Source organism: Sciurus vulgaris (assembly GCF_902686455.1).
Source record: "Sciurus vulgaris genome assembly, chromosome: 11".
Lineage (NCBI taxonomy): Eukaryota > Metazoa > Chordata > Mammalia > Rodentia > Sciuridae > Sciurus > Sciurus vulgaris.
The window spans coordinates 118,633,520-118,656,024 of NC_136472.1; the positions used below are offsets into that span (position 1 = coordinate 118,633,520).

General features: G+C 34.9%; 2 protein-coding genes across 6 annotated transcripts in view; one reads left to right on the forward strand and one right to left on the reverse strand.

The window, feature by feature from the left end:
• LOC306640364 (olfactory receptor 8B3-like) overlaps positions 1–22,505 on the forward strand; it is a gene marked incomplete at both ends in the record, with an annotated part of 204,322 nt that overhangs the window by 88,128 nt on the left and 93,689 nt on the right. The window lies entirely within an intron of this gene.
• OR10G7 (olfactory receptor family 10 subfamily G member 7) lies at positions 5,569–6,504 on the reverse strand (the record flags this gene model as incomplete). Its single annotated transcript, XM_079104535.1, has 1 exon — positions 5,569–6,504. One exon carries the CDS (start codon positions 6,502–6,504, stop codon positions 5,569–5,571), a length of 936 nt encoding a protein of 311 aa, XP_078960661.1.

Below are 22,505 nucleotides of genomic sequence, written 5' to 3' on the forward strand. Positions count from 1 at the left end.
AATAATTAGGATAACCTCATTTTGTAAACTTCATTGTGTCATTATTATGCTCCCAGGGCTACCAGGACTGTTTTCTTTCTTTTTTTTTAATTTTATGGTAAACAAATGGGATACATGTTGTTTCTCTGTTTGTACATGGCGTAAAGGCATACCATTTGTGTAATCATAAATTTACATAGAGTAATGTTGTTTGATTCATTCTGTTATTTTTTCCCTTCCCCCCACCCCTCCCACCCCTCTTTTCCCTCTATACAGTGCTTCCTTCCTCCATACTTGCCCCCCTCCCTAACCCTAACTCTAACCCTAACACTAACCCTTCCCTCCCCTCATTATGTGTCATCATCCAATTATTAGTGATATCATTCGTCCTTTGGCTCTTTGAGATTGGCTTATCTCACTTAGCATGATATTCTCCAATTTCATCCATTTGCCTGCAAATGTCATCATTTTATCATTCTTTATGGCTGAGTAATATTCCATTGTATATATATACCACAGTTTCTTTATCCACTCATCAATTGAAGGGCATCTAGGTTGGTTTCACAATCTGGCTATTGTGAATTGAGCAGCTATGAACATTGATGTGGCTGTATCTCTGTAGTATGCTGATTTTAACTCCTTTCGATATAGGCCAAGGAGTGGGATAGCTGGGTCAAATGGAGGGTCCATTCCAAGTTTTCTAAGGAATCTCCACACTGCTTTCCAGAGTGGCTGCACTAATTTGCAGCCCCACCAGCAATGTATGAGTGTACCTTTCTCTCCACATCCTCGCCAACACCTGTTGTTGCTCATATTCTTGATAATCGCCATTCTAATTGGGGTGAGATGGAATCTTAGGGTGGTTGTGATTTGCATTTTTCTTATTACTAGAGATGTTGAACATTTTTCCATATGTTTGTTGATTGCTTGTAGATCTTCTTCTGTGAAGTGTCTATTCATTTCCTTAGCCCATTTGTCAACTGGATTATTTGAATTCTTGGAGTAGAGTTTTTTGAGTTCTTTATAGACTCTGGAGATTAGTGCTCTATCTGAAGTATGATTGGCAAAGATATTCTCCTACTCTGTAGGCTCTTTCTTCACATTGCTGATAGTTTCCTTTGCTGAGAGAAAGCTTTTTAGTTTGAATCTATCCCAGTTATTGATTCTTGCTTTTATTTCTTGTGCTATGGGAGTCCTGTTAAGGAAGTCTGCAGTTCAGTACTGTTTTGTCAATAATTAATCAATGCAATATCTCCACCATTTTAACTAATTGATTACTAAACTTCAGGTATGGAACACACAGAGCTTTAAAACAGGATTTATACTTAGAACTGTTGAGTTCCATAATAAATGGATGGATTTTAACGTGTTACAAAGTATATATGAGGTGCCATACTAAACCCCACCACATCCAACACAGATTAGGTGGAGTGAATCAACAACTGAAGGTGAAGAGAATCACACATAAAAAAACACAGGCAAGCTCCAACAATATAACTTAAAATATTTCACATGTAGAATATGAATAATGTAAAGTTTGTATGTTTTGGGAGAAGTTGGAAATTTATAGAGCTTGTTTCCCAGGCCAAATAGTCTTGTATTTTGAATTTTTTAATTCTGGTGAGAAAAAAATTCATGCACAAGAGAACAAAAAAAATTTACATTTGTTTTTATTTCTTAAAAATCTCAGGGTTCAGACTGTGCATACATATTGACCAGGATCTTCACCCAACCAGCTGTAGAAAGAAGGTGACCTTCTACTCTGCTCCTGTTGCTAGGGAAAAGGGAGCATTAGGTGGACTGCATTAAGGTGTTATTTCAAACATTTATAGTGAGACTCAACTTTTCTTACAATGGGCAAAATTGTTAAAACAAAAGTATATCTTGTCCTTATCCTTGGTAGAATAGGACCTTTCAAAATGAGTGTTATTATTCCCCCTTTCAAAGTTATCTTTGAAAAAATATTTTTATATTATGGTCTTTATTTTCAGATGTTTGATAACCATACTACCAAAAGCAACTGGGTTGCATGGATATTAGACTGAAAAGAATATCGTGAAGCCCTGAAGGTTCTGTGTCATCTAATCTATCCAATTTATTCACAGTTGGCAGAAGCAGTGGAAACCCAAAATGGAATTTTGAAAATTTGATTGAGATTTGTGCAGTTACAGCCTGGAGCGGTCAGACATCCTGCTGATAGCACCTAAAGCGAAGACAGAGACTTTTATGAGGTGAAATGTTAATGAACAAACCTTGAGAGTTTGTTATTCCTCTGACATGGTCTTAGAGTGGTTCAAAGTTCAGTGAGGGGTGCCCAGCCATTCACCGTGGGCAAAGTTCAGAGTGTCAACACAGAAGGTGTCAACACCATTACAGGCTGCCTGATGTATAGTCATCAGACTTTACTGACAGAACCCATACCAAGTTCACTCAGCATTAAGAGTGCAAGGTGGGCTTATTTTGCTTAGCATAATAGTCTCCAGATTCATTTTCTGGCAAATATCATTCTTTTTATGGCTGAGCAATAAACCATTGTGTATATATACCACATTTTCTTTATCTATTCATCTGTTGACGAGCACCTAGGTTGGTTCCATAGCTTAGCTATTGTGAACTGAGCTGCTATAAATATTGATGTGGCTGAATCAATGTACTAAGCTATTTCAAATTTGCTCTACTGTCATAAAGCATAAAGAATAAAAAATTCTAAAGAACATTTTTTTGAGGATGATTATAAAGTTCTAAATATTTCTTCATTTGTTGCGATGATATGCCTTATTAATTATTTGGTTTTCTTTCTACATTCCTATGTTTTCTTTAGGAAATATAAACAACTGTTATGGGTAAATGTTCAAGTGTTTTGGTAAATTTATGTTCCTCTACATTTTATGTGGTTAAAATTCCATTTATGTTTAAAGAACAAAGGAGTTCTATTTATGTGGAAAAAATAAAGAGTGGAATGCAGGGATGGCTGGTGTGCTTTCTATTGTGTTCAAAAATGTTTTTCTGGGTAGACTGCAAGGATTCTTTACTATTATAGGTCTACTCCTACCCAGCTGCCATTATTTAAACTAAAAATTGTTGACAGATGGAGCAGATTTTAAGCTCATAAAGAAACTCTTCTTTTCCATTAATAATGAGTTTTTGTTTGTTTGTTTTGCTTTGTTTTCAGTACTGGGGACTGAAAACAGGGGCACTCTGTGACAGAGCCACACCCCCAGCACTTTTTATTTTTTATTTTGAGAGAGGGCCTTGCTAAATTGCCAAAACTGGTCTTGTATTTGTGATCCTCTTGCCTCAGTTTCTTGATAAGCTGGAATTACAGGCAATTGCCACTATACCTGGTTTTATATAGTTTTTGATTATAGCATATTCTTTTGATTCTACTGTCAAGTTTCCATCTACATTAATACTCATCTGTTCTTTCACGTTGCTTAATTTTTTCTATTAGAGTTCTTAATATTAATCATAGTTATTTTAAATCACCTCCCTGAATGAGATCTGTGGATTATGTTAATGTCAATATTAGTTGTGATATTACATTGTGATTTTGCAATTTGTTACCATTGGAGGAAAATAGGCAAAGTAGAGAAGAACTCTATAGTACTTTTTATAAACTTATGTATTTCTACCATTGTTTTAGTAATCTTTTCAATGAAACATAACATGGGTATTATCATTAAAAATTTATATTAACTTCAACATGGTTTTGTGCAATACACATTATTATATTTGAATCTGTTAGCATAATTTCAATGTAAAACTATAATGAATCTCTTTGGACATTTACCACAATGTGCCCTTCATGATGCTACATTTGTTCTCCTGCATTGCCTATCAGTGACCTTGGTGTATACAGACTTTGCTGTTCTTTTGTCCATCTAATGTTTATCATGTACCTACCACTCAATCAATGTCCCAGAACACTTATGTTAATTATAAATTAAATAAAATAGTGTGGTGTTATCAGGAATTAGAAAAAAATCAAAGTGAATCCAATGCCTAAGTGATTGCTTATCTCTATATTAGTTTCTCCTTTGCAAAATGAATTGGATTATATAGTGGGTTCTTGTCAATCTGGTTTACTGGAATAAAAATCAATAATTAGCTTTGTACATATATTAACTGTTTCATGCATGATTTATGTAGGTCAAGTTCGTGTTATCTTTTTTCAGCACAGCCTCACAATATAACTTAGTTGCAGTTATGGCAAGCTGGCACAGTAGGTGTGTTCTTGCTCAAGCATCTCTGAGATTAAGCTGGTGTAAATGTGAGAGATGCTCTTCAGTACTGGCTTACCAACTTTCTCTTCTTGGTCTGCTAGGGAGAGTTGGTGTGTATTCCATTAACAGGGTACAAGTGGCATTTAATTAAAGCATTTATTTTTAGAGAAGTTGCTTTATATTTTTAATATATGTGAGGTTCATTACCCAAGTCTTATCTCCCCAGATAGTGTCTATAGTCCATTTTATATTTTAAGTCAAGCAAATGTGATTCATAGACATAGTATAATTACATGGGAAGTATTGCCTTGTAATTTAATATAAATTTGGGGATGCTCTCAATATTTTTGATTGTATATTTTTCTCTCTAAGGTTATTTACTCATTTTTAGTATATTTAGTATTTGTCCCCTGATTTCTTCCAAAAATAAGCTTAAGATCATTGAAATAGACACATTTCATTTAGGATAAAAGATCAAGAGTTTTATAAATATAGAAGAAAAATCTCAATAGTTGTTATCTGTGACTAATACAATACATGCAATGCATATGGTGCATAAAAGGATGAATATTTACTATCAAAAATCTTGGAAGCCAAAGTAAAAAAATTAAACTTATGCAGTTTTCATTAGCTCAGAAAAGTGAATAAAGGCATTCTTTGTGGGAATCAAAAATTTTTTTGTCTAGTATTTTCTTTTTTTCTTTTTTTTTTACTTTTGGTAGCAAGGATTGAACCCAGGGTCACTTAACCACTAATATACATCTTCAGCCCTTTTTATATTTTATTTAGAGATGAGTACTGCTGAGTTTCTTAGTGTCTCACTAAGTTGCTGAGGCTGGCTTTGAACTTGTGATCCTCTTGCCCCAGCCTCCCGAGCTGCTGGGATTACAGGCATGTGCCACCATGCTTGGCTCATCTACTGTTTTCTAAAGTAAAAAATTTTATCATATGGATACTAAAGTATATGGTGAATTATAAATATTATAAATAATTTTTTCAATATAGAAAGTTAAAAATACAAACAGAAATATTTTTAAAGCATTTACTTAAATGAGATGAACTATAAGAATATTATACTACATAAAAATTCTGGAAAATATTTACATGGTAAAAATAAACCCCTTTCTAATGATTTACTTCATGGAACATAAAAGCAAGATGAGATTTTATTCTTCATAGATTGTTGTCATTTGACAGGTGTTTTAAATGGGATCCTGACACATGTTATGCAAGAAAAAATAGAAAATTTATTAGCAATCCCTCAAAAATTAAGTAGATATTAGGAATTCCTCTTTCAAGTGCCAAATTCATGCTGCAAGTTTAATTATAAAGTTTAAAAGAAATGAGGAATTTGGGCCTTACTGTATTATTTGCTCTGAATAAACACTGACCCGTTTTTCAGCTTTGACAGAGCTTTCTTCACCTCCTTGTTCCTCAGGGTGTACACAACAGGGTTGAGAAGCGGTGTCAGCACAGTGTAGAAAACAGCCACAACTCCGTCCACAGCATGCTTAGAACCTGGTCGCAGGTAGATGAAAAGACCAGGGCCAAAGAAACAAAGGACCACAATGCAGTGGGAGGCGCAGGTCTGAAAGGCTCTGTGTCTGCCCTCTGAGGTGCGGATCCTCAGGATGGAGCAAACAATGGACACGTAGGACAGAACTATCAGCAGAAAGCAGCCTGAGGCCACCACCCCAATATTCACAAAGATGACCATCTCGTTGGCTGAGGTGTCAGCACAGGCCAGCTTGAGGATGGGTGGTGCATCACAGAAGTAATGCTGGACCTGGCTGGGCCCACAGTAGGGCAAGCGGAATGTCAGGGTGGTCTGGACGGCAGAGTGCAGGGAGCCACTGAGCCAGGTGCCCGCGGCCAGCAGGGCACACACTCTCCTGCTCATCATGCTGGAGTACCTGAGTGGGTAACTGATGGCCAGGTAGCGATCATATGACATGACCGTGTAGAGGAAACACTCGGTGCTCCCCAGGAAGTGGAAGGAATAGAGCTGGGCCACACAGCTGTAGAAGGAGATGGCCCTGCCGCCCGGGGTCACCAAGGCCATCAGCATTTTGGGCACCGTGACAGTGGAGAACCACATATCAATGAAGGACAGGTTGGTGAGGAAGTAGTACATGGGGGTGTGGAGGTGGGAATCCACCCTGATCACCAGCAGGATGAGGAGGTTCCCCAGCACAGTGAGAATGTAGATCACCAGGAAGATGCCAAAGAGCATGGTGTCCAGTGCTGGAGCGTGGGGAAGGCCGGTGAGGAAGAAGGTTGTCACAAGGCTCACATTTAGCATTTCTTCTCATATGGAGGACTCTGACCCTGCACATAGGAAGGCAAACCTAGTATTTATAGAGAGCATATTTTGTATGAAATATGGCAACTGCTTTTTCTGTGGTTCAGTTGTCATCTATATTTTATGCATGCCCTTCACATTGAAGGCAGGCTCTCAGGAGAAGGGGTTCATCCTTATTTCAATACCAAACTCAGCCAATTAGAAAAAAGTGTGAATTCATGTGAAATCAATTAAAGTTCAAAAATGGAGCAAATATTTTTATTTTGCAATGAAATTTGAAAATATAATTCAGGGTAATTTCTACCTAGCATACCAATCCTTTATTCAAGTATGTCTCTCCTTACCTAACATATATGCAGACACACAGTTACACACACATACATGGACTCACGTGGACCTACACATCTCCAAACATTCAGTTCTCAGATCATCAAAGAATTTCTATTTCAGTACAATCTATAAAGCAATGTACATCCTGGATGGCTGAGGGAAAACTGTCTTCCTACATACAGTCAGCAGCAGTTGGAGTAAGGAGCAGTGGCCGACCATTGCTGGTGCTCTCCTTCCGTTCCTTTGTCCTGTCTAGATGATGCCACCCTAGTCATATGAATAATCTAATACATACTAAACTAATGTATTGATGGACAGAGTATCATTTCTTTTCTCAACTCCATTCCTATTTATATATATATTTTCCTGTTTATAATATTTTGTTACTTCTCCTTTCAGGATATTAAATAATTACACACATTCCTGCTAAAGCATGTTCAAATCATCTCATAATGTATTTTGAAATATGCAAGAAATATTAGATCTAATTATGTAGTAAAGTGATCTACACAGGGTCTCTGGTGTTGAATTTTTCAGGAGTGAATTGAATACAAATATATACTTATTATGAAACAAACAATTGTGCCTCTAAAGTAGAAATTAGTGCATAGTGTGAAATTGTTCTTAATGTTTCTGAGATTTCTATTACTCTGATCTCAGACTCAATTTTTTTTCTTTCAGTAAGGAGACTGAATGTCCCAGAATTATTTTTTCAAGGAGAAAAGTAAGAAAAAGCTATGAAGAAATGTCAGGAAATCTGGTTGAAGACTTGCATCTCTCCAGTAAGAAAAGGAGCACGTTTTCACTAAATTCCAAGATGTTTCTGTCATGCAGACATATGTGTAACAATTTTCATTTTGGGTCTCTGAAAGAAACACTCTTTTCCATTGCAAAACTCAGTTGAAACTGAGTTGGATGCTTTATCATAATATCAAGGTTTTGAATAAAGCACTTTATTCATTTATGGTTTTAAAGAATGTAGAGTCCTTAATGAAACTATTCAATGTTGACTAAGGCAACCCAAAATTACAGAAGAATGAAGAAAATCAAAACTGTGAGCACAAATGCATTGTAATCACTCCCAAAATGCTCAACAATGAAAAATACTGGGGTTTTACATTTTTGGCTACTTACCAATTTTACGACTAAACTTTGAATCATAAGGCAGAATTCAAAGCTTACAGAATTCTCAGTCTTTGATGAGCACTGTTATTTTTTTCTTGCATAGTTGAAAACAAAGAAGAAAATATTACAGAAACAACCTCTTTTTAAATAGAACTTAAAATGTGTTTGATAACTCAGGAGGTATTGCCTTGGCCTTAGATTCCTCATTGATAAAAATAGTGTTTCTACATTGTGATACATACTCAGAATTTTATCCAAGTGCGTCTATTAAAGTTGTTTCTGCTTTGATGGGGCATCATTCTTTAAGTCATTCTATTTATCCAAAAATTAATTTCCAAAATAAATAAACCTGACACTCTAGATTGAAGACTTCTTTTGCAGGGAGTGATTAACTTTTTTCCTGATGTCTTGTCTGATTTCAAAAGTGGAAAATATGGCTGTGTTACCCAAAGGGACAATTCTCAGGTGAGGTTCATAGTCTCTTTGACACATCCTTATCTCTATGGTGATCATGAGCCATCACAAAAAGATGCTGTGGATCAGCTGTGCTCCAGGGATAATCAGCGCACTATTCCTTCTTAGGTAAACTTCATACCAATTAAACTTCCTCCCTGGGGAGCTTGGCAGGCTTGCACTATGCATGTCCCAGGCCAAGAATGGATGCTGTCATCTTGTCTGGCTCAGAGATTTCCTCTTCTCCAAGACTTCAGTCTTTATACCTTCACTTCTCTAACCTTAGGATATGTTTACATTTCCTTTGAAAGTTTTTTTTTTTTTTTTTTAAATCTCAACTTATTCTGACTAATTATTCTGACTAAAGAGAGAGAAGGTGTATGTCTCTTCATATTTTCTTCTGCAGTAATGTGTGTTTTAGCTACCAGGAAAAGGGTTTGTGAAAACAAGAAAAACTGATTCGATGTGTTAGAAGCCCAAAGAACTGTTAATTTTAAAGAAGGAAAATTGCACCTTGTGTGCCTTTTATGCTAACGGAAATGCTACAGAGAATAAAGATCCTTACTGAATGTATTTTGAATAAATGAAGTCCTCTGAATTCATATTTCTGCCTGTGTCTAAATCACCTCTCACAACTCCCCATTTTCTGACATTAAGTGTTCATTTAAATTAACACATATTTAATCCATGTAAAATCACCAGACTTCCTTTAAATTCTATTTTAATAATTATTTGAGATTTAGCTATGGTTAGTATATTTTAAAATCTTTTTATGAAATGCATGCTATTAATTTTGGTGAATTTAAATATCTATTTACCCTCTATTAAATACATTTGAATGCTATTAACTTCCATTTCATTGTCTTGGATTGTAAGGTATGAAATTATGTGTTATCTTTGTGAAATATTAATTTTGTCTTTTCCAAATTAAGTGTCAATTAATTTCTTCTCTTATTGCAGTGGAAGAAAATACCATCGCTGCCCACATATCTGTTGTTCACAGATTAATTAGATCTCTTCTGAGTGTTGAATAACTTGTGCCTTTTTCTATCAAGAAGTCAGTAGTGAATGCTGAGTTTTACCTTCTTCAAGATTAATAAAGGAGGGCTGGCGATATAGCTCAGTTGGTAGAGTGCTTGGGTTCAATCCCCAGTACTGGAAAAAAAAAAAAAAAGATTAATAAAGGAATGATTTTCATTCCCACAAAAATAGAAGGGAGAACAATAGAATAGAGGAAGGGAATTAGGAGGGAGGGAGGAGGGAAGACATGGGAGAGTACTAGGGAACAAAATCTGCCAAACTATCTTGCATGCATGTATGAATACACCACAACCAATCCCTCTTATATATCATTGTCATGTACTAATGAAGATGATAATAATCAATAAAATAATAGAAAAAATAGTAATAGAATAGAGCAAGCAGATTAGGGAGAATGAGGAGGGGAAGGAAAAGTGCTGGGGAATGAGTTTTATCAAATTCTGTGATATATGTGCATGTACAAATATGACAATAATGAATCTCACTATTGTGTATGGTTATAATGAACCAATAACATAAAAATATAAGTAAGAAGTAATCCATTTTGGGCTTCATATCACTAAAACTCAGTGAGATTCTACACGATGGACAGGTTAGAACTGCTTTTTTCTTTATTTTTTCCAGCTTTATTGAGTATTAACTGACAAAGTGGTGTATGTTTCAAGTGTACAATGCGATGATCTTGATACATGTACACATTGTGAAACGGTTGCCACAATCAAGTTAATGAACACACCAGTCAGTTCACACTGTTACCATTGTTTTGGGTTGAGAGTTTTGAGGATCTTCTTCCTTAGCAAATTTCAAGCACGTGACCCAGTATTATCACTACTGTCACCATGTTTTTTTAGATTCCCCAAACTTATCTGTCTTGTAACTGAAAGTTTGTGCCACTTGATCTTTTATCCACTGCTGCCAGTTCCCCACTGCTGTCCTAGTTTGCCTTTTTATAGATTTGAAACATAAGGGAGGTTAGAGAGCAGTCATTTCTACACTTAGTTTATTTCATCAAGTATAATGTCCTCCTGGTTTACCCACACTGTCACAAACATAAAAGTTTCCATCATTTTTTATGGCCAGATATTCCACCACATAAGCACACATTACACACACACACACACACACACACACACACACACACACACACACACATTTCTTCCTCCATATATCTGTTGATGGACACTGAGTGGTTTCCTTGACTTGGCTACTCTGAATGATACTGCAATCTACATGGGTGTGCAGGTAACTCCTTGATGTATTGACTTCATTTTTATTTTTTATTTTTTTGATATGCTGACTTGGGATAGCTAGATCTTATACTAATTCTGTTTTTTAAATTTGTTCTAATTTGTTATACATGACTGTTGAATGCACTTTGACACATCACAAATATACGGAGTATAATTTCTCACTCTTCTGGTTGTACGTGACGTAGAATCATATTGGTCATGTAATCATATATACACACAGGATAATAATGTTCAATTCATTTCACTATTCTTTCTTCCCCCATACCACCTACCCTCTCTTCACTCCCTGCTACCTAATCTAAAGCAACTCTATTCTTCCCTAGCCCTCTCCCCTTATTGTGAACTAGCATCCACATATCAGAGAAAACATTTGACCTTTGGTTTTTATGGAATTGACTTATTTCGCTTAGCATGATATTCTTCAGCTCCAACAATTTGCTGGTAAATGCCATCATTTCCTTCTTCTTTAAGACTGAGTAAAATTCCATTGTGTATATGTACCACATTTTCTTTATCCATTCATCTGTTGAAGGATTCCTAGATTGGTTCCATAGTTAAGCAACTTTGAGTTCAACTTCTATGAACATTGATGTGGCTGTGTCACTGTAGTATGCTGATTTTAAGTTCTTTGGGTATAAACAGTGGAGTGGGATAACTGGGTCAAATGGTAGTTCCATTCCAAGTTTTCTTAGGAATCTTCATACTGCTTTCCATAAAGGATTCCACCAATTTGCAGCCCCACCAGCAATGTATCAGTGTACATTTTATCCCACATCCTTTACTTTTATCCCACAACATTTACTGTTGCTTGCATTCTTGATTCTGACTGGAGTAAGATGAAATCTTAGAGTAGTTTTGATTTGCATTTCTCTAATTGTCAGATATGTTGAACATTCTTTAATGTATTTGTTGATTTGTTGTATTTCTTCTGTGAAGTATCTGTTCAGTTCCTTAGCCCATTTATTGATTGGGTTATTTGGTTTTTGGTGTTAAGTTTTTTGAGTTCTTTATGTGTCCTGGAGATTAGTGCTTTGAGGTGCACGTGGTAAAGATTTTCTTCCACTCTGTAGGCTCTCTGTTCACATTATTGATTGTTTCCTTTGCTGAGAAAAACTTTTTAGTTTGAATCCATCCCATTTATTGATACTTGATTTTACTTCTTGAGCTTTAGAGTTCTTATTAAGGAAGTCAATCCTAGACTGATGTGAAAATTTGGGACCACTTTTTCTTCTAGTAGTCGCAAGGTCTCTGTTCTAGTGCATAAGTCTTTGATCCACATTGAGTTGAGTTTTGTGCAGGGTGAGAGAAAAGGGTTTAATTTCATTTTGTTACATGGGAATTTCCAATTTTCCCAGTATCATTTGTTGAATAGGCTATCTTTTTTCCAATGAATGTATTTGGCACCTTTGTGTAGTATGAGATAACTGTATTTGTGTGGGTCTGTCTCTCTCTTCCATTCTGTAACATTAGTCTATATGTATGATTTTGGGCCAATACCATGCTCTTTTTGTTACTATATCTCTGTAACATAGTTTAAGTTCTGATATTGTGATGCCTCCTGCTTCTTCTTGCTAAGGATCGCTTTGGCTATTCTGGTTCTCTTATTTTTCCAAATTAATTTCATGATTGCTTTTTCTAGTTCTGTGAAGAACGTTGTTTGGATTTTAATAGGAATTGCATTAAATCCGTGTAACACTTTGGGCAATATTAATTCTGTCTATTCAGGAGCATGGGAGGTTCTTCCATTTTCTAAGGTCTTCCTCAATTTCTTTCTTTAGTGTTCTGTAGTTTTCATTAGAGAGGTCTTTCTCCTCTTTTGTTAGATTGATTCTCATTTTTTTTAGGCCATTGTGAATGGGGTAGTTTTCCTAATTTCACTTTCAATAGATTCATCACTGATGTATAGACATGCATTTGATTTATGAGTGTTGATTTTATATCCTACAACTTTGCTGAATCCATTTATTAGTTCTAGAAGTTTTCTGGTAGACTTTTTTGGATCATCTAAATATAGAATCATGTAATTGGCAAATAGTGATAGTTTGAACTCTTCCTATTCATATCCCTTTGATTTCTTTTGTCTAATTGCACTGTCTAGAGTTTCAAGGAAAATGTTGAATGGAAGTGGTGAAAGAGGGCATCCTTGTTTTGTTCCTGTTTTTAGAGGGAATGCTCTCAATTTTTCTCCATTTAGAGTGATGTTGGCTATGGGCTTAGCATAGATAGCTTCTACAGTGTTGAGGTATGATCCTACTATCCCTAGTTTTTCTAGTGTTTTGAACATGAAGAGGTGCTGTATTTTGTCAAATGTTTTTTCTGCATCTGTTGAGATAATCATATGATTCTTGTCTTTAAGTCTATTGATGTGATGAATATGTTTATTGATTTCTGGATGTTGAATCAACCCTGCATCCCTGAGTTGAACCTCACTTGATCATGATGTACTACCTTTTAAATATGTTTTTGTATGCAATTTGCCAGAATTTTATTGAGAATTTTTGCAATTATCTTAAACAGGGATATTGGTCTGAAATTTTCTTTCCTTCATATATCTTTGTCTGGTTTTGGAATCAGGGCGATATTAGCCTCATAGAATGAGTTTGGAAGGGTGCCCTCCTTTTCTATTTTATGGAATACTTCAAGGAGTATTGGTGTTAATTTTTCTTTGAACACCTTGTAGAATTAGACTGAGAAATCATCTGGTCCTGGGCTTTTCTTGATGGGTAGATTTTGATGGCATCTTCTATTTCTTTGCTTGAAATTGACCAATTGATCTGTTTAAATTGTGGATGTCTTCCTACTTCAGTTTCGGTGGTATATAGCTCTAGAAATTTGTCAATGTCTTCAAAGTTTTCAATTTTATTGGTGTATAAATTTCAAAATAATTTCTTATTATCTTTTGTATTTCAGTAGTGTCTGTCCTGATATTTCCTTTTTTCATTGCATATTTTAGTAATTTGAGGTTTTTTTCCTCTTCAGTAGTGTGGCTAGTGGTTTATCAATTTTTTGAATTGTGTTTTTTGTTTCAATTTCATTGATTTCACCACTGATTTTAATTATTTTTTCACTTCTACTACTTTTGGTGTTGATCTGTTCTTTTTCTGGGGCTTTGAAATGTAATATTGGGTCATTTATTTGTTGACTTTTTATTCTTTTATTGAATGATCTCAGTGAAATAAACTTTCCTCTTAGTATTTCCTTCCCTTCATAGTGTCCTAGAGATTTTGATATGTTGTATCAGTATTGTCTTTTACCTCTAAGTATTTTTTTTATTTCATCCTTGATTTCTTCTGCTATTCACTCATCATTCAATAGTGTATTATTTAGTCTCCAGGTGTTAGGGTGGCTTCAAATTTTTATTATATCATTGATTTTTAATTTCAACCCATGGTGATTTGATAGAATGCAGGACATTATCTCCATTTTTTTTGTGTTTACTAATGTTGGATATGATCTAGTTTAGATAAAGATCCATGTGCTGTCAAGAAGAAAGGTTATTTGCTGTTAATTCTAAATTTTTGATTGTATTACTTAGTTCTATTGTTCTTTATTTAGTTTTTGTTTTTGTTTGGAAGATCTGTCCAGTAGTGAGAGAGGTGTGTTAATGTCACCCATTATTATTGTCTTGTGGTCTGTTTGATCCTTGAAGGTGAGAAGGGTTTGTTTGACCTACATAGATGCTCCATTGTTTGGGACATAAATATTTACAATTGTTATGTCTTACTGATGTATAATTCCATTAAGCAGCATGAAATGTCCTTCTTTGTCCCTTCTGACTAACTTTGGCTTGGAGTTCACTTTATCTGATATGAGGACCGAAACCCCTATTTACACATTCCATGTGAATGATCTGTTTTTTTCCCATTCTTTCGCCTTCAGTCTGTGAATGTCTGCCTACAAGGAAGTCTCTTGGAGACAGCATATTGTTGAGTCTTGTTTTTAATCCAATCTGCCAGTCTATGTCTTTTGATTGATCAGTTTATGTAGTTAACATTCAGGGTTATTATTGCAATATGATTTGTGTTTCCAGTCATTTGGTTTATTTCTGATTTTTAATTTGATTTAGTTCTCACTGTGACTTGCACAGCGAGGGAATCAGTAAATCCTATGGAGGTGTGGGCTAGTTGGAAATAAAAGGCTGAAAAAGAGTATTAAGAAGTAAAGACAAAGGACACAAGAAATATAGTTAAAGTAGGGGCTTCATGGGTGGAAAAGACTTGATGGATCTGATCCTAACAAAGGGAAAAATCTGACAAATGCTTCATTTATACTGAAACACATCAAGGGGAGATTTATTGTGAGAAAAACTTTTTCAAGATAAACTAGAAGCAAGCAGCTGTAGGAAATTGACCTGACTTGAGACTTATCAGTAATTCTTCCTGTACCAGGCAGCTGGTGCCTCATGGCTATTTGGGTGTGCTGGTATTTCTTTCCCCCTCTGGGGAGTTGTGTTTGAACCTAGGGCTATCTGAACCAATAATTCCACAGAATTCTCTTTGAGCAGTACATTGCCAAAGCAACGGAGTGGTCTCAGATAAGAGAGATGACACTGAGAGTTCTCTCGGGCACACCTCCACTTAGAGATGGCTCAGACAAGCCCACAATTCATTCACAGTTCCCAATATTTAGTGTCTCCATTTACTGACTATCCCTTTAGTGTAGTTTCTCCCTTTGCTGGTTTTCACTTTTTTTGTTCCATTTCATCTTCATGGAATAGTTTATTGAGAATGTTCTGTAGTGTAGGTGTTTTTGTTGCAAATTCTTTTAACTTTTGTTTATCATGGAAGATTTTTATTTCATCTTCAAAACTGAAGCTTAATTTTGCTGGATATAAAATTCTTGGTTGGCATTCATTTTCCTTCAGAGCTTGATATATATTTTATCAAGAATTTTACTTGAGCCAGAAGGGAGAATCAGCAACAACCAAGAGTGTCAGGCTGTCTCAAACAAAAACAAAGAGGTATAGCTTTCACAGCGTCTCTGAGGTACATAAGGAGTACCTTTTAGTTGCAACTGTGCTCTTCTTCATCATGTCTTTTCATGAGACCCATGTCTCATTAGGATCTTACGTTTCCATTTTTACCCTGCTAATAAGGTAAAAGTAGCTGTGAATTTACTTCAGTGATTATTCTATGCATGTATTTGCCCCTCACAAGCTGGAATCTGTCCCTTATCATCTGCAGAAATCTCTAATATTATTTTCAGAATAAAACGAACTGTGTTTCTGTCTTGATGGGTTGTTTTAATGATCTTGCTTTGTCTGATTTCAGCATCTTGGCATTTCTGCTAACCACATAATCTCACAAAGCTGAGTTGACTACTCAGACTCCCATCTTCAGGCAAATCTCACCAACCTATATAGTTGGAAATTAGTGTTATAGATTCCAATGTAGACACTGGACATTTATCTTAAGGAATACATCTGTTGCTGACATTAATGCCATTCCTGGATCCCCCCACCCTCTTAAAGAGGCTGGACAACGATTGGGACAACTGAAGCAGGAAATGGTGACAAACACCTGTAATCCCAGCAACTCCAGAGGCTAAGGTAAATTTGAAGTCAGTATGGGCAACTTAGTGAGACTCTGTCTTGAAAAAAATTAAAAATAAAATGAGATTATATAATGATACTAACCATCTCAGAGTTAGTGTAAGAATCAAATTAAATAATGTTAAGAATTCATAACACACAACAGTTGTTCAATAAATATTCGTAAAAAAGGATGTAAAAGTAGAGATTCCACTGGTAGAATATATTCACTTCTCAACCAAGCTCCAATTAATCTCACCCCACAAACAATGTAGTCCCACCTGAGCCCTGATATTACTCCAACTCAAAACACTGAGGAGACAAAAGCCTCAAAACAAGGACCAGGGCCCAAGGAAGAGCAATGAAAGAGGGACCTCAGGTCCTTCCCCTAGAGATCTACTCAAGGAAAACAGAAAGAAGTCCCATAAGAAATAAGAAAATTACATGCAAAAATGTGAACATAAAAAAAAGAGGTAGGGAGACACACCTCAGCTGATGCACAGGTACAAGACCTCTGAAAACATGAGGAAATAGGCAAACAAAGTTGTCTCCCCAAATCTAAAATCTGCCAATAAAGATCTCCTTGAAAATGATGTGAATCCAGAGAAAGATCACAAAAACCTGATTATTAAAATGTTCGGTGTTCAATCAATTAAAAGACAATCTAAGAATTGAAATAAGAGAGCAAATGCAGGAGATGAAAGATCACTTCAAGAAACAAATAGAAACATTGAAAAGAAACCAATTGGAACTTCTAGAATTGAAAGACAGAATCAATCAAATTAAAATTTGCTTGAAAGCATCACTTACAGATTGCATAGAAAATAGAACTTTACTCCTTTATGATAGAACTTCAGGCCTTGAAAACAGGGCATATAAACTTGCATACAAAACAGTTCAGTAAAGGGAAAAATGACAGAACATGATCAGAAAATTCAAGAATTCTGGGACAATATCAAGAGACAAAGTTTGAGAATCATTGAGATAAAAAACTTAAAGATATAAGTTAAAGGCATTAAGAACAATGAAACAATTGTAGGAAACTTCTCCCATATCAGAAATTAGACATGCACATACAGGAGGTATACAGAACCCCAATAGACCTAATCAAATGAGAAATTCCCCCATACACATCATAATCAAAATGTCTGACATAGAAAATAAGCAAAGAATATTAAAAGTCACAAGAGAAAAAACATTGGTCACATTTAGAAGCAAACCTATAAGAGTTGGGTTCTGATTTCTTAAATCAGACCCTAAAATCAGAGAGGGCCTGGAATGAGATATTCCAAACTCAAAAAGAAAACAACTGTTGGCGAAGTTTACTATACCCAACAAATTTGAGGGGGAAATAAAAACTCTCTGAGACAAGAATAAACTAAAAAGAATAAATAAATAAATAAAAATTAATGACCACCAAACCAGCACTACAAAGAATACTCAAAGATAAGTTGCACACAGATGAACCAAAAAGCAAACCGCAGCCAAATAGATAAAGATCAATAGAAGAGTAACCTATCAAATGAGAATCAAGACAGTATTAAATATAGCAAAAAATCAAAATGGCATGAGAACACAAACACATATCCATACTAACACTGAATGTTAATGGTCTAAATCCCCCAATTAAAAGACATAGATTGGCAGAATGGATCAAAAAAGACCCAACTATATACTGTTTATAAGAGACTCAGCTTGTAAGCAAAAATACTCACAGTTTGAAGGTAAAAGGAAAGAAAAAATATTCCATGCAAACGGATTCCAAAAACATGCAGGAGTAGCTATTCTCATATTTGCCAAAGCAGTTTTCAAGCAAAAAATGATCAGAAGAGACAAAAAGACTACTGCATCCTGGTAAAGGGAACAAGTCAACATGAAGATATAATGAGAGCAAGTATTTATGTCTCAAATGTTTGTGCACCCATTATATAAATAAAATACTCCATGACAAATTCTCACAGACCCCACATGATAATACTGGGTGATTCCAACACACCCTTATCCCAATAAACAGGTCATTAAAATATAAAATCAGTAAAGTTATTTCTAACCTGAATAAAACTATAAATCAAATGGACCTAACAGACATCTACAGTATATTTCACCCAAACTATCTGAGTTCATCTCTTCTCTTAGTCTGTCTCTTTTTCCAAAATAGATCATGTTCTAGGTCACAAAGTAAATCTTAGAAAATACAAAAAAATGAATAAAATCCCATGTATCCTATCAGATCATAATGGAGTGAACCTAGATAGAAATAGCAAAAAAGTAATAGAAACCACATAAACATATGAAGAATGGATCAAAGAAGAAATGAGAGTAGAAATGAATGAGGATAGAGATACAATATATCAAAATCTCTGGGATAGTGTGAAAACAACTCTAACAGGAAAATTTATAGCACTGAGTACATACATTAAAAAAAATAGAGATCCCAAATACATAAACTTATGCTCCACTTTCTTAGAAAAATAAGAGCAAATGATTCCCAAATCAGAAGACAGAAAATAAACAAGATTAGAGCTGAGAGAATTAAGAAACAATACAGAAATGAAGATTTGGTACCTTGAAATGATTGAAAAACCTTTAGCCAAATTAACCAGAAGAAAGAGAAATGATCAAATAAATAAAATTAGAGATGAAAAATGAGATATCACCACAAACCCTCTGAAATCCAGAGGATCATCAGAAATTATTTTTCAAAGTTTACTCTAATAAACTGAAAAATCTAGAAGACATTGACAAATTTCTTGACACATATAACCTACCCAAATTGAACCAGTAAGATACAGAAAACTTTAACAGTACAATATCAAGTAATGAAATTGAAACAATAATTAAAAGCCTTCCAAAACAGAAAAGCCCATAACAAGATGTATTCTCAGCAAAGTTCTACCAGACCTTTATAGAAGAAATAACACCAGTCTTTCTCAAATAATTCTATGAAGTTGGAAGGAACACTTCCAAATGCATCTATGAAGTCAGTGTAACCCAGATATCAAAAGTCGGAAAAGACCCATCTAACAAATAAAACCACAGACTACTATCCCTGATGAACAGAAATGCAAAAATTTTTAATAAAATATTAGCAGACCACATTCAAAAGCATATAAAGAAGATAATACAAAATGATCCATTGAGTTTTATTCCAGGGATGTGAGGTTGGTTCAACTATGCAAATCAATAAATATAATTCACCATTTAAATGGAATTAAGGACAAGAATCACATGATAATCTCAAGAGATACAGAAAAGGCATTTGATGAAATCCAGCACCCATTCATGTTAAAAATATTGGAGAAACTAGGGATGGAATATACTTACCTCAACATCATAAATGCTATTTATGACAAACCCAAAGCCAAAATCATACTGAAAAGAGAAAAATTAAAAGCTTTTCCACCAAAGTCAGGAACAAGACAAGGCAGTTCACTCTCACTACTCCTATTCAATATAGTCCTGAAAGTGTTAACCAGAGTTATCAGGTGAGAGAAGACAATCAAGGGTATACAAATAGGAACAGAAGTCAAATAATTTGTTTGCTGATAACATGAACCTATATCTAGAAGACCCAAAAAACTCTAAACACTCCACCAAAAGACTTCTAAGGCTTATAAATAAGTTCAGTGAAGTAGCAGAATACAAGCTCAATATTAATAAATTAATGATTTTCCACTAGTTGAAGAAGAAATCAAAAAAGTCATTTCATTCACAAAAACCTAAAAAACTGAAACATGCAAAAACTACCACTACCACCACCAACAAAACCGTTTGGGAATTAATTTGACCAATGAGGTAAAAGAGCTTCATAATGAAAATAATAGAATACTAAAGAAAGAAATTGAAGAACTAGAAGACAGAAGGACCTCATATTCTTGGATAGGCAGAATTAATATTATCAATATCACCATACTACCAAAAGTGCTATACAGATTCAATGCATTTCCCATCAAAATATCAAAACTATCCTTCTCCTTCTCTCCTCCTCCTCCTCCTCCTCCTCCTCCTCCTCCTTCTTCTTTTGGTACTGGGGACACAGAACACAGAGATGTTTAGTCCCTGAGCCACATTCCCAGCTTGCTTTCTTTCTTTCTTTCTCTCTTTCTTTCTTTCTTTCTTTCTTTCTTTCTTTCTTTCTTTCTTTCTTTCTTTCTTTCTTTCTTTCTTTCTTTCTTCTCTTCTCTCTCTCTCTCTCTCTTTCTTTCTTTCTTTCTTTCTTTCTCTCTCTTTCTCTTTCTTCTTTCTTTCTTTCTCTCTTTCTTTCTTCTTTCTTTCTTTCTTTCTTTCTTTCTTTCTTTCTTTCTTTCTTTCTTTCTTTCTTTTCTTTTCTTCTTTCCTTATTTATTTATTCTTTTGAGACAGGATCTTGCTAAGCTGATTAGGGCCTCACTAATTTGCTGAAGGTGGCTTGAACTTCTGATCTCTCTGACTCAGCCTCTGAGTTGCTGGGATTACAGGAATGTGCCACCATGTCCAGTCCCAATATCATTCTTTACAGGGCCATCCTTCAATTTATTTGGAAGAATAAGAGACTCAGAATAGCCAAAACAATACTGAATGAGAAAAGTGATGCGGGAGGCATAACAGAATCTGATCTGAGATTATACTAGAGCTGTAGTGTCAAAATCAGCATGGTACTGGCATCAAAATAGACATGAAGATCAGTATAAGAGAACAGAAGACAGATAAGCTCACATACTTAAAACCATCAGATACTCGACAAAGGGGCATATATTTTGGAGAAAAGACAGTCTTTAATGAATGGTACAGTGAAAACTGCACAGTTATATGTAGAAGAAATAAACTAGATCCTTATTTCTCACCCTGCACAAAAATCAAATCAAAATGGATCAAAGACTTAGGAATTAGGCCAGAAATCTTGAAACTTCTCTAAGAAAACAGAGTCTACACTCTTATTGGTTTGGGCATCAGCTTCCTAAAAGGTCCCCAAAAGTGTAATAAATAAAACCATTAATCAATAAGTGGGATGCCATTAAATTAAAAAGCTTCTGCACAGCAAAGGAAACTATTAATGGCACAAAGAAAGAGACGATAGAATGGGAGAAAATATTTGCCAGCTACTCTTGTGACAGGGATTAATGGTCAAAGTACATAAAAAACTTGAGAAACTCAACACCAAAATAACAACTAATCCAATCAATAAATGGGTAAAAGAACTAAAAAGAAACTTCCCAAAAGAATAAATACAAATGGTCAATGAATACATAAAAAACGTTCAACACTTGTTGAAATCAGGGAAATGCAAATCAAAACTGCATTAAAATTTCATCTTACTCTAGTCAGAATGACAGTGATCAAGAATATGAATATTAATGAATGGTGAGAAGGATGTGGGAAAAATGGCATACTTGAAGATTGTTGGTCGGACTGCAGACTAGTACAACTACTCAGGAAAGCAGTCTGGAAATTCCTCCAAAAAGTATAGATGGTACCACCATATGACCCAGCTATCCCACTACTAGCTATTTTCCCACATGAAGTAAAATCAACATATTATAGCCATATAGCTACTTCAATATTTATAGCAGCATGATTCACAACAGTAATTCATGGAGTCAAACCAAATGCCCATCAAAAAATAAATGGATGAAGAAAATGTGGTATATATACACAATGGAATTCTACTCAGTCATAAAGAATAATGAAATTATGACATTTGATTGTAAATGGATGGAAATGGAGAACATCATTATAAGTGAAATAAGCCAGACTCAGAAATTCAACAGTTGAATACTTTTTTCTCATGTGGAAACTAGAGTAAAATAAAGGAAAGGAGGGAAGGACAGGATGTCATAAAGATATAGGGAAGATCAGTAGTAGAAGAAGGAGATCAAGAGGTTGAGTGGAAATTTGAGAAAGAGTAGGTAGGTAATGTGGAATGAATTCTAAAAATCTTATGTTATATGCATATATAGATATACCACAGGGAATTTCACCTTTACATATAAGTAAAATGAACCAATCAAATGTAGATAAATAGATAAGTGAAAGGAAGTCAAGTAGAGTACAGGAAAAAGGACAGGCAAGGAGAGAGATGAAGGAAGAAAAAAAAGAGGAGATGGTGAACTGAAATTGAATTTTATATATGTATGACTTTGTCAGGGGGAACTCAACTACTATTGAGAATGATAAAACTCTAATAAAAAAAGTTGAATTGTTTTTCTTACAAATTCACGTTTATAATACCCTTGGAATTGATTTTAATCCTGTGTATGATACTTGGTAATATATTAGTTTTATTTTTTTACTTA